This window comes from Microcaecilia unicolor, chromosome 5, assembly GCF_901765095.1.
Source record: "Microcaecilia unicolor chromosome 5, aMicUni1.1, whole genome shotgun sequence".
NCBI lineage: Eukaryota > Metazoa > Chordata > Amphibia > Gymnophiona > Siphonopidae > Microcaecilia > Microcaecilia unicolor.
The window spans coordinates 301166679-301180812 of record NC_044035.1 but is presented as its reverse complement, the minus strand read 5'-3'; the positions used below and the strand labels follow the sequence as shown (position 1 = coordinate 301180812).

Sequence of the window (14134 nt, the reverse complement as noted above, 5' to 3'; positions counted from 1 at the left end):
CGATTGAAATTCCACGCACAAATCCAGGTGTATTCTGTATTTGCATGCACAATTTAATTTAACAAGCCAATCAACACCGATAATTGACACTTAATAGGCAATTATTGATACTATATGGCTTTAATTAGAATTTAAGCACACAACTTGCTAGGCATATTCTATAAAGTTGTGAGCTAAATTCTAAGGCGTGCAGTAAAAAGAGGGTGTGGCCATGGCATGGAATGGGTATTACAAAAAATTATGAGCGTGGTTATAGAATACCTTGGCACCATGCCTAACTTAGGTGCCGTATTTACACAAGGTTTTGCTTTGCATAAATTACCACAACTAGGTTTAGGCGTGCGTAAGGGCTCTAGGCGTATTCTATAAACCACACCTAAAGTTAGGTGTGGTTTATAGAATATGCCTAGGCAGAAATTTTTTATCGGTGCCGATTTTTCAGGCACCATATATAGAATCTAGCCAATTATGTGTAAATACAACTAGCACCTGCTGAAAGAAATCAGACAAACTCAGTACAATTGAAGCAATAGTAACTGAATAGCATTTAAATAATATAGGTTAGTAACTGAATAGAATTTAAATAATATAGGTTAAATTTAGTATCATCATTCCTTACAATTTGTGAACCAGGAACGCTAAAAATCCCATTGCTGCTCCTTGTGATCATGGGGAAGTAGCTTAACCTTCCATTGCCTCAGGTACAAAATGAAGTTGTAAGCCCTCTGGGAATAGGGAAATATCTACTTTACCCGAATGCAATGCACTCTGAGCTATTATTTCAAAGGATGTGACCTTAATCCAAACAAATAAATAATTTATAAGTTACAGGGTTTTCAGCTATATCAACATACTATGCAATCAATTCTCCCTCTTGGAGCAGCTGTAGAGCAAGAAATGTAAGCAGATCAGATATCATCAGAAAAGGTCCGTACCCTTGACTTTTATTTTGTGCCCATTTTCTGTGTTGTCTCAGATCTTACTCTATCTGTGGTCTTTTCCCCCTCTCCTCCAAGTAGCTTTCCCCTTAATTCTATAAACTTGACTGCACAGTTTTATGCTTAGTGTGCAAAGTTGTACGCGCAACTTAAAGAATATTGTAAGCTATGTGTGAAACTTGATTTACAAGCTACTAATTGGTATTAATAAGTAATTATTGGCTATAATTGGTGCTAAGTAATTAGGCATGCAAATGCTCTAAGTTGGTATTCTAGAAACTGTGCAAAATCCAAGGCTTGTAAGCACAAAGGGGGGTGTGGACCTGGGTGGGACATGAGTGGCTCAGGGGCATGTCCAGCACATGTGCACATAGGTTATGGAATAATAACAGTTACACACTTGACAGCAGCCAGGGCTGCTGAGAGACACAGCCAGGGTCCGGGCAGAACCAGACCACTGTGCGCTCCCCCCACTCTCGCCGCTGCTGCCTGGTCTCTCCTTTCCTGCTTCTGTCTATGCCGGGAGTTGGGACCCAGATGGTTGTATTAATGTGATATCGCAGTAATGCAGTCATCCGGGTCCTGGGCGGCACGCAGGAACAGGAGAGGACAGACCTGGAAGCAGGCAGGCAGGCAGAAGGTTGATGGGTCTGGGCCCTTCCTTGGAGGCCAGACCTCAGGAATTTTGCCCCCCATCCCCCTCTCGAAGGCCCTGCTAGAAGTTAGGTGAAAGCATTTACACCAGCCATTGAGACAGATTGGATGCATAACTGCGGAATTATGCTAGTATTTTATAACAGCAACGGCATGCACAATTGCCTATAAAGAATTTGCACTTGGCACATATCATCCCAGTGGTGATCTATAAAGAATTACCAGCTTTATCCCTAATTCTATATATGGTGCTCTAAATTGTGCATTCAAATTTGGGCATGCACTCAATATGCGCACGCAATGATAATGAGCCAATTAGTAACAATAATTGGGTGCTATGAATTGGAATTTGCGCACTATGAAGAACTCATGAGGATACAGGGAGAAGGGACCAGAGAAAGGAGCAGGACAGGAACATGTTCTCTCCCTGAGTCCAACCACAAATCCCAAGTTCACAGGGGCCGGGAGGCCACTCCTCCGGGGAAGTACTACTACTAAAAATCATTTCTATAGCGCTACCAGTCGTACGTAGCACTTATAAGTATCTTAAAGACCTAAAGGGGAAGGAGGATTACATGTCTCAGGAACCTATGCAAGTTACCAAGCAAGAAGAAAGGGAGCAGAAAGAGAACTACAAGTCCCAGGAGGGGGAAGGGAGAGATTGGGTAATGAGAGATGATCAGGATGGGGAGGAACAGCTGAGGAGCATAAAGGGAGAGGAACTAATGGACTGGAAGGAGGGAGGAGAAGGAGAGCAGATTCAAGCAGGAGATACCTGGGCTAATGAGCCCATGGACGTGACTGCTCTGGCCCTGGTACAAGGGAAGAAATTAAAGAGCTTCTTAGCAAACCTGGCTGGGAGGCTGTAGGCACATGGAAAAAGAATCAAGCAGCTGTTACCAGCAAGGAGAAGGTGAGGGGCTGAAGAAGTGCTTGTGGATTTGAACTATGACATGGGCTTGTGCCCTGCTGAGAAGTGCTTGAGATTTTGAACTATGACATGGACTTGTGCCTTGCTAAGAAGTGTTTGGGGTTTGGAACTATGACATGAACCTGTGCACTGCAAGGAAGTGCTTGGGGATTTAAACTACGGCATGGACTGTGTTTTGGCTGGGGAAGCGGTGGAGGAGGGGTGGTTTCCTAGTCAGCGGGGGGGGGGGGGGGGGGGGGGGGGGGGGGGGAAGGGACAGTCTATGCTCAGTAACTCACTGTGACTTATATGAATGAATAAACAGCATTTGTGAACTATATTTTGGCCTGGAGCTTTAAGAGGGCTTCTTGGGGGATCTGTGGAGAGCGGTGGGGGATATTTCCCAGGATTGAGGCCGCCATTGGAGAGGCCCTGAGGCACAAGAAGGAGGCCCGCGGACAGCACACATCTTTACTGTCGCTATTCATGTAAAATTTTCTGAGTGGATTTGAAAAGAAGTGTGGCCATGGAGTGTTTCTGGAATTTCCACGCTGTGTTACAGCATAAGGCCAATCTGTGCCTAATTTAGGTCTGAGGATTTACACCAGGTTTCAATTGGTTTAAATCCTCGTGCCTAAAATTTAGCACAGATCCCAGTGCTAAATGCTATTCTATAAACAGCGCCCAATTCAGAGTGCCCTTTATAGAACATCACTTGGTGCTCATTTTTTTTGGTTCCATATACAGAATGTAGCCTTTTGTGTCTAACCCATCCTTGCTTAATATCTGTATAGCCCCCACATATGGTCAGCTAACTTCATCCTTACTCTGCCTTAGACCTGCTCCTTTTCACTGTGAATAAAAGTACTCATGCTACATCATAATACAGGTACTTTTAGCCACAGAAAGGAAGGGTACTTCAATCCTATAAAAAGTTTTGCAAAATGCTCGCCATTTAATTTTTAAAATAAAAAGCAGAAACAGGGAAGACAACCCAAAACCATAAAATGGGCCCTAGAAGGAGGTAACCAGATTCTATTATTTGGATAAAAAAATAAAAACCATGGATGACACACAATTCTAACTCAGCATCCTAATGGGAGATGTGGAGGTTCTTTTTGAAAGCACATAGATTTACAAATTAACTACGTTCTATGTAACCTGGTAAGTCTATGTGCTTTGAAAATGAGCCAAATAAATCAAATACACCAGTCCAACTTAAATAAATTCAGCAGTGGGGGGTCATTCATAATGTTATAATGCTGAACAGCTTGAATTAGAAGTTGAAAACCGCACCCTGATGGAGCCATAGACGAAACATGGACCATGTTGGCAGCGGGTCCACTATAAAATTAAGATACAAAGAGTTGAGTTTATATTTGAAATTTATAAGAAAAATAAAAAAAAGATTTGATATTGATAATGAAGGGGTTATAATGTTGAGAATAAATAGTGACCAATGAGGAGGCTGGCAAACTGTGGATTGACTGGTCTGTGTGGAAAAAGTTGCCACTGAGGTCTAGAACCAGTGCACTCTATTTAAGTGCATGTTGGATAAGTACATGCTATATTTAACTGCATGCCGTACTTCGGTCCCGTTTTTGGCGCCATCAATTTCTATGGGGGCAAATTTCGGATTAGCGCACCACTGATAAGTGCAAGATTCACTTATATGCATGGTTTAAGACCGATCCTCTGAAGGAAAGACTCCGCATAAGCGCGCGCACGGAATATGGAAGCCGATTGGCGCGTGACAACCAACGAGATTTCAAATTTACCGCCCCTTTAACTGCCACAGGCAGAATAAGCGAAAGAATGTTGTTACAGTGTACACTGGGGTCGTCGTTGTCGTTGCGCAACTGTAAGACTTTAACACTGGCTGAACGAATAGAAGTTCTTAAAAAATTAGAAAACAAACAAAGTCAAGCAACTATTGCTAAAGAATATGGTGTCAATCCCAGTCAAATTTCACATGTCTTGAAGCAGAAAGACCAGCTTCTGGAAGACTGGCAAAACAATACAAATCCATAACGGAAACGAAAACAGACGGGAAAAGGTGAGGAGGTAGAAGATGCTCTTCTTTGGTGGTTTTCTCAAGTCAGGAGCAGACAGTTTCCTGTCAGTGGTCCATTGCTTATGGAGAAAGCTAATCACCTAGCTGAAAGTCTTGGACTAACTGAATTCAAAGCCACTGCTGGATGGTTGGAAAGATGGAAGGAAGGAGAGGAACAACATAAAATTCAAGAACAGCATGGTGAAAAACAAGATGCTGATGACTTTGCTGCTGAAAATTGGGTTGTTTCAGTTCTTCCTACCATCTTGAACGAGTTTGAGCCTCGTGACATTTTCAATGCTGACAAAAACTGTCTCTACTGGCGAGCGAGTCCTGACGGAATACTTGCATTCAAACAAGCCGAAACTACAAAAGGTAAAACGAAGGACCGACTGACGATCCTCCTTTGCTGCAATACGGATGGGAGTGAGAAGTTGGAACCACTCGTCATTGGAAAGAGCAAACAGCCCCGTTGCTTCAAGAATGTTAAGCGACTTCCTGTGTCATACGAGGCTAACGCAAGTTCATGGATGACTGGGGAAATTTGGAAGCAGTGGCTAAAGAAGTTAGACACTAGAATGTGGCCACAAAAGCGTCAGATTTTGTTGCTTTGTGATAATTGTGCTGCACACAGTGATGACGTCAGGCTGTCTAACGTCAAGGTGGTCTTCCTACCACCAAACACTACCTCTCTGATCCAACCTATGGATCAGGGCATAATAGCCAATTTCAAACAACATTATCGGGCTCTTGTGCTACGTCGTCTGATGAGCGTTATGGATGACCAGATTGGCAAGGATAAACATGCTGTTGAACTGGCTCGTAATCTATCACTGTTGGATTCCCTACATATGCAGAAAGAAGCCTGGAATCATGTTACACAGGCAACCATTGTGAACTGCTACAAGTGGGCAAGCTTTGTTAGGGATGTGGAGAGGGACGAAACCAATGCAGCTGTTGCAAACGCATCAGATGAACAGGCTATTGACATCCCAGCCGGTGTTATTGAAGAGGAGTTTCATCAGTACGTAGCTGTTGATTACGATCTACAAACAGTTGACGACAGCACTGATGTCGAGATATGTGCCTACACACAGGCAACGGTTGATGATGAAACAGATGATGAAATGAGCAGCGAGGCACATGCTGACGAAATTCAATAACCTCCTGTCACTTTTGCAAGAGCGCTGGGGAGTCTCAACACCGTGCGGGCCTATCTGGAGGCCACTGGATGTCAGTGCTATGGCAGTTTTACCGTCTGGCAGACGTAGTCTATGGAACTCACAGACCCAAGAGTGTACAGAGGACTATGACTGATTATTTCAAGTAAGCCTAACATCAGTTAACAGAGACTGTATACTATATGCAAAAATAAACAGTACTGTACATATGTTTATCAGATGTCAAGCTTCTTTGTATCACAACAGTTAACTGCATGTATTTCTTTGGTCATAGACCCTTGCACTTAAGTGGATTGCACTGTATATGATATGGTGGCCTGATAATTTTTGATTAGAGTTAGGTGTTATATGGTACATACTTTGAAAATTAGCACCATGGGCTCCTTTTACGAAGTGCACTAATGGATTTAATTCCTATAATCTTCTTAGCACATGCTAACCATTAGCACTCTAAATCTATTAGCGCTGCTTAGTAAAAGGAGGCCTATGTCTAGACAAGAAAGTAATCAGAATTTTTAGACTGAGCTCAAGTTGTTCATTTGCACATACAGTGATGTGAAAAAGTTTGTCAACACTCTAGAATGGTTTGTAGTTTAGCATAATTTATACTTAAAATCATGATCAGATCCTAAACTCCGAAAAGAGAGAAAGAGAATCTCACTCAGCCCCTTTAACAAAGGTGCACTAGCATTTTTAGAATGAGCTAAACGCTAGAGATGCCCATTTATTCCTATGGGCGACTCTAGTGTTTAGCACACGATAATTATTAGTGTGTGCCAAAAACACTAGAGCACCTTTGTAAAAGACCCCCTCAATTAATAACTCAGAATTAAAAGGATATAGTTTATTTATTCAACAAAAACAATAAGTATGCTTGTGTTGAAAAAGTGAACCTATCATTCATTAACTATTAGTACTTTTCTGAGCAATAATAATGTCAACTAAATATTTTTTTAAATGTTGATCAGTGTGTGTCATTATTCTGTGACATTTGAAAGCTTTCTTACAGTTTGCTTCAGGTCTTGTACAACATTAAGGAATTAGGTCAGGATCTTGACCAGACCACACCAAAACATGAAAAATGTTCTTCTTCAGCCATTCTGTAGCTGATGTACTAGAATGTTTAAAGTCATTATCTTGTTGCATGACCCACTTTTGGCACAGCTTCAGCTCAGGTCAGATGGTCTGACATTCTATTCTAGAATATTCTGAAATAAATCAGGCAAACCTTTCAAGTCCTGATGCAAGTTGTGAAGGTCAGAAACTGGAATAGCGTCCCTTGATTCTGTATGATAAAGAGTTGTGGAAATGTCAATTCTAACTGAATTCCAGAAGGAGCTTAAACCAACATTTGTCTTGGCCAATAAGGAGTCATGAGATTCATAGTTCCTAGGTCTCCTCCAAGTTTTGTTAAGGTCTTCACAAACAGAGGTTCTGGAGCATATGCTTCCAATACGCACTGGTCTTGCAATCCAGAGGTGGCTGGTTCAAATCCCACTGCTGCTACTTGTGATCCAAAATCCAAATAAATAAATAAATAAATAAATAAATAAAAAGGGTGTCAGAGGCATAGCAAAGGCATGGATGTCCTTCTCACAGAAACATCCACATGTAGAGTGAAGAAATATTTTCTCCAATTTGTTTTAAATTTACTACTTTGTAGCTTCATTGTGTGCCCCCTGGTACTAGTATTTTTGGAAAGATAAACAGATGCTTCACGTCTACCCGTTCCATTCCACTTTTTATTTTATAGACTCTATCATCTCCCCTCAGCCTTCTCTTCTCCAAGCTGAAGAGCCCTAGCTACTTTAGTCTTTCCCCATAGGGAAGTCGTCCCATCCCCGTTATCATTTTCTCACCCTTCTTTGTACCTTTTCTAATTCTACTGTAGCTTTTTTGAGATGCAGTGACCAGAACTGCACACAATATTCGAGGTGCAGTTGCACCATGGAGCGATACAAAGGCACATCCTCATTTTTGTTTTCTATTCCTTTCATAATAATACCTAACATTCTATTTGCTTTCTTAGCCACCACAGCACACTGAGTAGAGGGTTTCAATGTATCATCAACGATGACACCTAGATCTCTTTCCCTGTCGGTGTCTCCTAATGTGGAACCTTGCATTATGTAGCTATAGTTCGGGTTCCTCTTTCCCATGTGCATCACTTTGAACTTGCTCACATTAAACATCATTTGACATTTGGATGCCCAGTCTCCCAGTCTCAAAAGGTCCTCTTGTAATTTTTCACAATCCACTTGTGATTTAACAACTTTGAATAGATTTGTGTCGTTAGCAATTTTAATGACCTCACTAGTTATTCCCATCTTTAGATCATTTATAAATATGTTAAAAATCAACAGTCCCAAGACAGACCCCTGGGAAACCCTACTATCTACTCTTCGCCATTGAGCATACTGACCATTTAATCATGTCCTCTATTTTCTTTTAACCAGTTTTATTTCACAATAATACACTACCTCCTGTCCCATGACTCTCCAATTTCCTCTGGAGTCTTTCATGAGGTACTTTGTCAAATACCTTTTGAAAATCCAGATACACAATATTGACCGGCTCATCTTTATCCACATGTTTGTTCACCCCTTCAAAGAAATGTAATAGATTGGTGAGGCAAGATGTCCCTTCACTAAATCCATGTTGGCCTTGTCTCATTAATCCATACTTTTGAATATGCTCTGTAATTTTGTTCTTTATAGTAGTTTCTACCATTTTGCCCGGTACCGGTGAGGCTCATTGGTCTATAATTTCCCGGATCACCCCTGGAACCTTTTATAAAAATCGATGTTACATTGGCCACCCTTCAATATTCCGATACCAAAGATACATTGTCATAGTCTAAATATTAACCTGAAAACATCTGGTAAGCTTAGACTGTGTCAAACTCCCTACATGTTTTCTTCTAATGCAGTCTAGGAGGTTTTGGCATGAAGCATTAAAAGCAGATCTAAATGTTAACCAAATTCATGATAGTTTCCATTGATTTTAGTGTCTCTGAGTCAAGGGGTTCAGGTTGATTGTCATTCCCATCATCATTGACCTCATCATTACCTGAGTGTGCAAGAACACCTCTATGTCTTCATCAGTAAGGTGTTTTACTGCCTTGGAGGAGGGAGGTCTCCTAGAAGGAGAGTAGCACCCTGGTGAAGTAGGAAGTACTCCTGTAGCCACGACCTGTCCAGCAGGTGGTGCACTATCCTTTTGCACTGAGGATATGTCTCCAAGCACTTCTGCCAAAGGCAGGAAGGGTTAGGATATCTCTTGTAGTTGGTGGTTCGATCATTAGGCATGCAGATAGCTGGGTGGCTGATGGGACGTGAGGATCGTCTGGTCACTTGTCTATCTGGTGCGAAGGTGGCGGACCTCACACATCACCTAGACAGGATCTTTGATAGTGCTGGGGAGGAGCCGGCTGTCTTGGTACATGTGGGTACCAATTACATAGGAAAATGTGGGAGGGAGGTTCTGGAAGCCAAATTTAGGTTCTTAGGTAGAAAGCTGAAGTGCAGATCCTCCAGGGTAGCATTTTCAGAAATGCTCTTTGTTCCATGCGCAGAACCTAAAAGGCAGGCAGAGCTCCGAAGTCTAAATGCATGGTTGATACAATGGTGCAGGGATGAGGGATTTAGATTTGTTAGGAACTGGGCAACATTCTGGGAAAGGGGGAGACTGTTCCAAAAGGATGGGCTCCACCTTAACCAGGATGGAATCAAGCTGCTGGTGCTAACTTTTAAAAAGGAGACAGAGCAGCTTTTCAACTAGAATTTGGAGGGGGGGGGGGGGGGGGAGAGAAGCTTACAGTTGCCCAGGAGTGAATGGTCCGGTGTGGAGTATCCTTGAAGGATACTATTGAAACAGGACATTTAGGGAATCCCAGTAGAGAGGTTTCAACAAAGCTGAAAGTAAGCCAGGTGTGCATAATGAGAGAACAGGATAAAGGATGCACATTATCCCCTTCAGCTTCTAATCAGCTTGCAGATCAAAGGAAAAAACACAATTTGAAGTGCCTGTATATAAATGCTATAAGCCTAAAAAATAAGATGAGAGTATCAGAGTATATAGAACTAAATGAAGTAGATATAATAGGCATCTCAGAGATGTTGTGGAAACGGGACAATCAATGGGACAGGGTACAAATTGTATTGCAATGATAGAAAGGATCAAACTGGAGGGGAGGGGTTGTGCTATATGTTAAAGAGGGAACTGAGTCAAATAAAATAAAAATTCCACATGAAACCGAGAGCAGCATGGAATCATTATGGATAGAAATTCCAGGTGTGAATGGAAGGCGTATTCTTGTAGGGCTGTACTACTGTCCGCTGGGACAGAATGAACAGACAGTTGAAGAAATGTTGACAGAACTTAGGAAAGCTGGCAAATTGGGCAACACTATAAAAATGGGTGATTTCAATTACCCTGATATTGACTGGATAAATATTACATCAGGGAATGCCAGGGAGATAAAATTTCTAGATGTAATAAATGACTGCTTCTTGGAGTAGCTGGTCCAGGAACTGAAGAGAAGGGGAGCCATTTTGGATCTGGTCCTTGGTGCTGTGCAGAGCATAGTGCGAGAAGTGGCAGTGTTGGGTCCCCTGTGAAACAGTGATCATAACATGATCAAGTTTGAGCTACTATCTGGGATGAATCCATAAAGAAAATCTTCTGCAGCTGTATTTAATTTTCGAAAGGGCAACTATAATAAAAAGAGGAAAATGGTTAAAAAAAGCTAAAAAGATTGGCTGCAAAAGTTAGGACACTAAATCAGGTGTGGATGTTATTCAGAAATACCATCTTGGAAGCCCAGACCATTTGGATGCATTCCACATATTTGCAAAGGTGGAAAGAAGAGAAAACAACAGCCAGCATGGTTAAAAGGTGAAGTGAAAGATGCTATTACTGCAAAAAGAATACCTTCAAAGAATGCTCTTCATTGTAATTGACTGTCGATCAAATCTCAGTGTTGCAGGAAAACTGTTGGTGACGTCTTCATCATCAGGTCTACTCTCATCAAAGTTGGCCAGCTGTGCAATTACATGTCTTTTTTTTTTTTTTAATCAATGTAACTATCCCTTACTGGCTTGGATTGATTCATTTCCCTTGATTTCTTGTTTCAATTTTATTAGTAGGTTTTATAGGGCCACTTAGAGGCACACCTTCGCATTGTTCTTGTATGAACCGGGTAAACATTTCTGTGTCCAGTGCTGGGTCAGCTGAATAACAAACACACTTTCTTGCTAGACTCGCTGTCGTGTCAATGTTGCTCACAAATCTTTGAGCTTGGCTTCATTTTTCAGCCATCCCCAAAGAGTGACTTCGTTAACTCCAAGCCTCTTTGATAATTTTGCTTGTGCTTCATCATGTCTCACTTTATCTTTGGAATCTGGCTTCTTCTCAACTGTATGTGCACATTGACGTTTGTGATCAGACATTCAAATGCTTTTTGTCAAGTGAGTGAGGCAGTTTTAAATTTCAGTTTCCTTTACATATCAGCTTCCAGTTGTCAGCACCATGCACTAAATATCAGTGTTTGGGAGCCAAGTCCTCAGTATGTGTTAACCATATTTGTGCATTGTTGGTCTGTGCCCTAATGATACTCCACTATAATTGAAATGAACATCTGCAAAGAACATCACAGCTCTTCAGATTTAATAACTGTGACCTATGCAGGTTTGCATAGGTGAATTTAAGAGCTGTGCTATATAGCTAACATGCACCAACTCAATCCTTTTATATATATTTTTATTAAACTTTGCCACAGCTCTTAATTCATGTGGCCTGGGAATTAGAGACCAGTTTCTGCTCACCAAACAGCTGACTTATATAGCCCAGAAACAGAGGTGAGGTGATTAGAGTTTAAAAAACAAAACAAAACTGAAATGATAAATACATTTGGTTCTCTTGGTGAAATGACAGCTGAACTGACAGCTCCCAAGTAGAATTTTTCAGTTATGAATAAATTTTATTTCTAAAGCCTGGAATTATTTTAAACTGAAAATATGGGTAACTTTTAATATACTTTTATTGAGTTTTTCACATACAATAAAACAAACAACTTCAACAAACATACAACTGAGCTGTATGTGTATGCGAGAAATATGAACTATACAAAAGTACACACATTAGCAGAAAGAAAAGTGACTTCCACTTACGAAATAGCATTATTAAAACAGTTGGTTTCTAATCTGGCTGATATTTAAAACCATTTAACCAGCCAGGAACAGCTATTCAGTGATATTTAGTGGGAGATAGCCGGCTGTCTCCTGCTGAATATTGTCAGTTAGTACTTAGTGGATATCCGGTTATATTCAACGCATCACCGGCTAAGTTTGGCGGCCAAATTAGGGCGCCAAGATAGCAGGCCTATATTTGGCCGGTTTCAACTTAACCGGCCAGCGCAAAATATTGACTTGGCTGGTTAAATTGAAACCGGCCAAAACACACCCAGATATTCAATGATGGTCACTAGAAATGGCCCAGCATTGAATATCTGGGCTCAGCACCACCTGCAGGAGGCAGCCCTGCTACCTATTATGGTCTGATTATTGGCCCCTAATATATTTTCAAATTTTGACCAACTGTGGAAAAATAGCTGACTTTCCCAGCTGAGAAATGCATGACTGAAGCAACCCTGAGAACTAGCCGAGTTTTCTAGGTGAACAACAAGGTTCTCCAGTGGCCTGTTCCTACAGGGCCACAGTATACATTAATATCTTTCAGTATGGCAGTACACTTTACTTGTAATCTCTAGCAGTTACTTGAGTCAAAAATTCATAGTTTCAAGGTTCCAAGTTGAACTTGGCCTACCTGACTGCAGCAACTGCAGTTCACACATAGATGGTACGAGCAAATGCAGTTGGGTACCACTGCTTCCCTTTGGGCCTCCTTAACCTAGATATGCTCTGGGCTCTGCACTTCCTGGACCATGCCCACCTAGCTTTACCCTTCGGGTGTCACTTCCCCGTTGGGTAGGACTATGGATTTTAAGGTGGCTCTGACACTGTGAGGGAGTATCTTTAAGGGGAATCAGCGGTGTCCTATAGACTCCTTCACATGCAGTTTGAAAAAAAAAAAAGAGCTGTTAATTAGAACCTGACACTATGGTTTAAATGACAAATAAGAGTCCAGTATGACTCCCAAATTCTTAACCTGCATAGAAATCTTCACTGAGTAATCATTCAACGTATCGTAACATGCTATATCTGCAATTTATTGCAGTCTCATGATGTTGATGGAGGTTGTATTTTGACTTGTCAGCCCTTTAAAAAGGACTCTGGTAGATGGGGGTAGCTACAGTTTCAAGGCCTTAATTGTTTGATCACATGCAAAAGATTTTACAATGCTCCCCTCCTTAAAGAAAGCCAAGTCCAGTCTAGGAGATTTTTTTCTTAAAAGCACTTTTATTAGGTGTCTGCAAAATAAGGTATTTACAAAATCAAAAGCAAGATGGAAAAACTAGCATAAGCTATTTCATTGTAAAGAGAGAGAAGATTCTGCTGTCACACATGTGTGTGACTGGTCATTTTGCTTTTTTTCAGAATAAACATGAATTAAAGAAGCAGCAATATTGTCTATGACTTACCTGCTGTATAGCTTATCATAGTTTTCCTTTAAAAGATCCCGCTCCTTTTCTAGGTCATTAATTCTGCCATGCAACTAGAATAAGAAAATGAAAAGTAAAAGTTTTGTTTGTGATTATAAGTTCTGGCAGTTTTGTCCTGTTTCTTTGGGCTTCCAGTTCATTTGAAAGTGGCCTCTTGGCATACTGCACCACAAGCCTTCATTTGCACCAACCAAACTTTTTACTTCCTATTTTATATCCCTTCATATTTATAACACTTTCTTCCATTCACTGAAGCAGCAGTCTTTAGCTGGTGGTTACTAATTTTATGTCCTTTCAGACGTGGCTAACTTGACCCCTATAGCTAGTCACCACTGTTGCCATTGCAAGATTACAGGTATCAGATATTTAGTCTGAGAAACAAAAGTTGTGAGTCAAAAACAGACCTGGGATTCTCCACACAGCAATATACAGCATGGTCACTGAACTATACTGGCAAGTCTGAAAAGTAGAATGTTAATGCAACTGAAAACAAATTTGCCTATCCTTTACTGTTTTTAAAACCAAACCAGCTAGCCCCGAAAAACGCACAACTAAGGTCCTTCATTATAAGTTTAAAATATCAATGATAAATTCATGGGGAACAGATACTCAGCAGCACTCAATCTGACATTGCTGCTGAATATCTAAGGCACTCGGTAGTGTCAGGGTGATCTGAAGGTGGAGTTGGGGCAGAGCTAGGAGTTATGAAAGCAAAGTGCTGGCACCCACAGAGCTAATTAGGCATGTTGGACTGCATAAAAAGCAGACCTAACTATG

At 41.1% G+C, this 14134-nt stretch overlaps 1 protein-coding gene across 1 annotated transcript in view; it reads right to left on the bottom strand.

Annotated features, from left to right (window-relative positions):
- RPGRIP1L (RPGRIP1 like) overlaps positions 1-14134 on the bottom strand; it is a 343339-nt gene that overhangs the window by 180071 nt on the left and 149134 nt on the right. The window contains 1 exon segment of the mRNA XM_030204315.1: positions 13337-13410. Within this exon segment, the coding sequence (XP_030060175.1) occupies positions 13337-13410 (74 nt within the window).